At 36.6% G+C, this 1,299-nt stretch overlaps 1 protein-coding gene across 1 annotated transcript; it reads left to right on the plus strand.

Annotated features, from left to right (window-relative positions):
- Positions 1-227: 227 nt before the first annotated feature.
- On the plus strand, positions 228-569 carry LOC117178044 (protein GVQW3-like). The gene has a single exon (XM_033369249.1). It carries the CDS (start codon positions 228-230, stop codon positions 567-569), a length of 342 nt encoding a protein of 113 aa, XP_033225140.1.
- The last annotated feature ends 730 nt before the right edge of the window (positions 570-1,299 follow it).

A 1,299-nucleotide genomic window follows, 5' to 3' on the forward strand; every position in this document is an offset into this window, starting at 1 on the left:
CTAGAGATGGCGCCAGCAGGTTTTATTTTTTAGCTTGTATTCTATAGTACTATATCTCACTAGTTTGTATATCAATTTTCAAGTCGATTGTTCTATTAGTATACATTTGAGAGCCTACTGAACAGTACACCTTAATTGTTTTTGCAAAAATGGAAAAATCAGAGAAGCGTGCGGTCATTAAATACTTACATTTAAAGGGCCTAATTTCACTTCAAATTAAAGAAGAAATGGATTTCACACTGAAAGACTCTTCACCATCATATTCAATGGTTAAACAGTGGGTTTCTGAATTTAAGAAAGGTCGCACGAGCACTTTTGACGAACTACGTTCAGAACGCCCCGTTAAGGTCGCAACTCCCGAAATGATCGAAAAAATGCATAAAAGGGTGATAGAGGACCGCAGATTAATGGTAAGTCAGAAATCAAAGGCTACTAGGATGTCAACTGAGCATGTACGCAATATTTCACATGAACATTCGGGCACGGAGAAACAAATTGAAGTTGGAATTGTTCCCCCTTCCACCATGTTCACCAAATTTGGCCCCTATCGACTATCATCTGTTCCCTAAACTTAAAAAATGGCTTGGAGGTAAAAAATTTTAGAGCAACGAGGAAGACATCGATGCTGTAAATGAGTATTTTGAGAGACTTAACGAATCGGTATATAAAAATGGAATCACTGTATTGGAGCCCCGTTATAAGAAATGTATTAGTCTTGAGGGAGATTATGTTGAAAAATGAAGTGAAAAAAGTGTTTTCTCCTTACCAGGAAGAAAACTTTCCACCCCACCCTCGTATCCTGTCTATAATTTTCTAGTTAATAATCTTTCAGTTGTCCATAAGTTTCCTTTCCTTGACGTGTTTGCTGTTGCAGTTGTATTTGTCTATGTTGGTGGTCGATCTGACCTTGTATTAGTTTTCGTTGTTTTTATTGTTTTCGAAGGTCATATTCTTTTTTTAATTGTGCTAGTTGTTGTCTTGCTTCACTTATATCTTGTTCTAGTTTTCTTATTTCATTTTCTTGTCCCCAATAAATCTGCTTCATTAACAGTCGTCCGTCCTTATTTAGACGTTTGTTTCCTCGTAATTGCGCGTCTTCATTTTGCTGATCTCTTATTTTCTTTATTTTTTGCTCACAGCTGTAAATTTTTAAACAAATTTCTTGCTTTTGCTTATCATGAACGGCCTTTTTGTTGGTCTTAAGCAGCGCTTTTTCATCTATAGGGAGAGCAATGCCAAAATTCAATTCTTCACACCAGATTTGCTCGTGATACTGTTGTCTGGCAGGATCAATACCAT

The sequence above is a fragment of the Belonocnema kinseyi genome, chromosome 1 (assembly GCF_010883055.1).
Source record: "Belonocnema kinseyi isolate 2016_QV_RU_SX_M_011 chromosome 1, B_treatae_v1, whole genome shotgun sequence".
Classification (NCBI taxonomy): Eukaryota; Metazoa; Arthropoda; class Insecta; order Hymenoptera; family Cynipidae; genus Belonocnema; species Belonocnema kinseyi.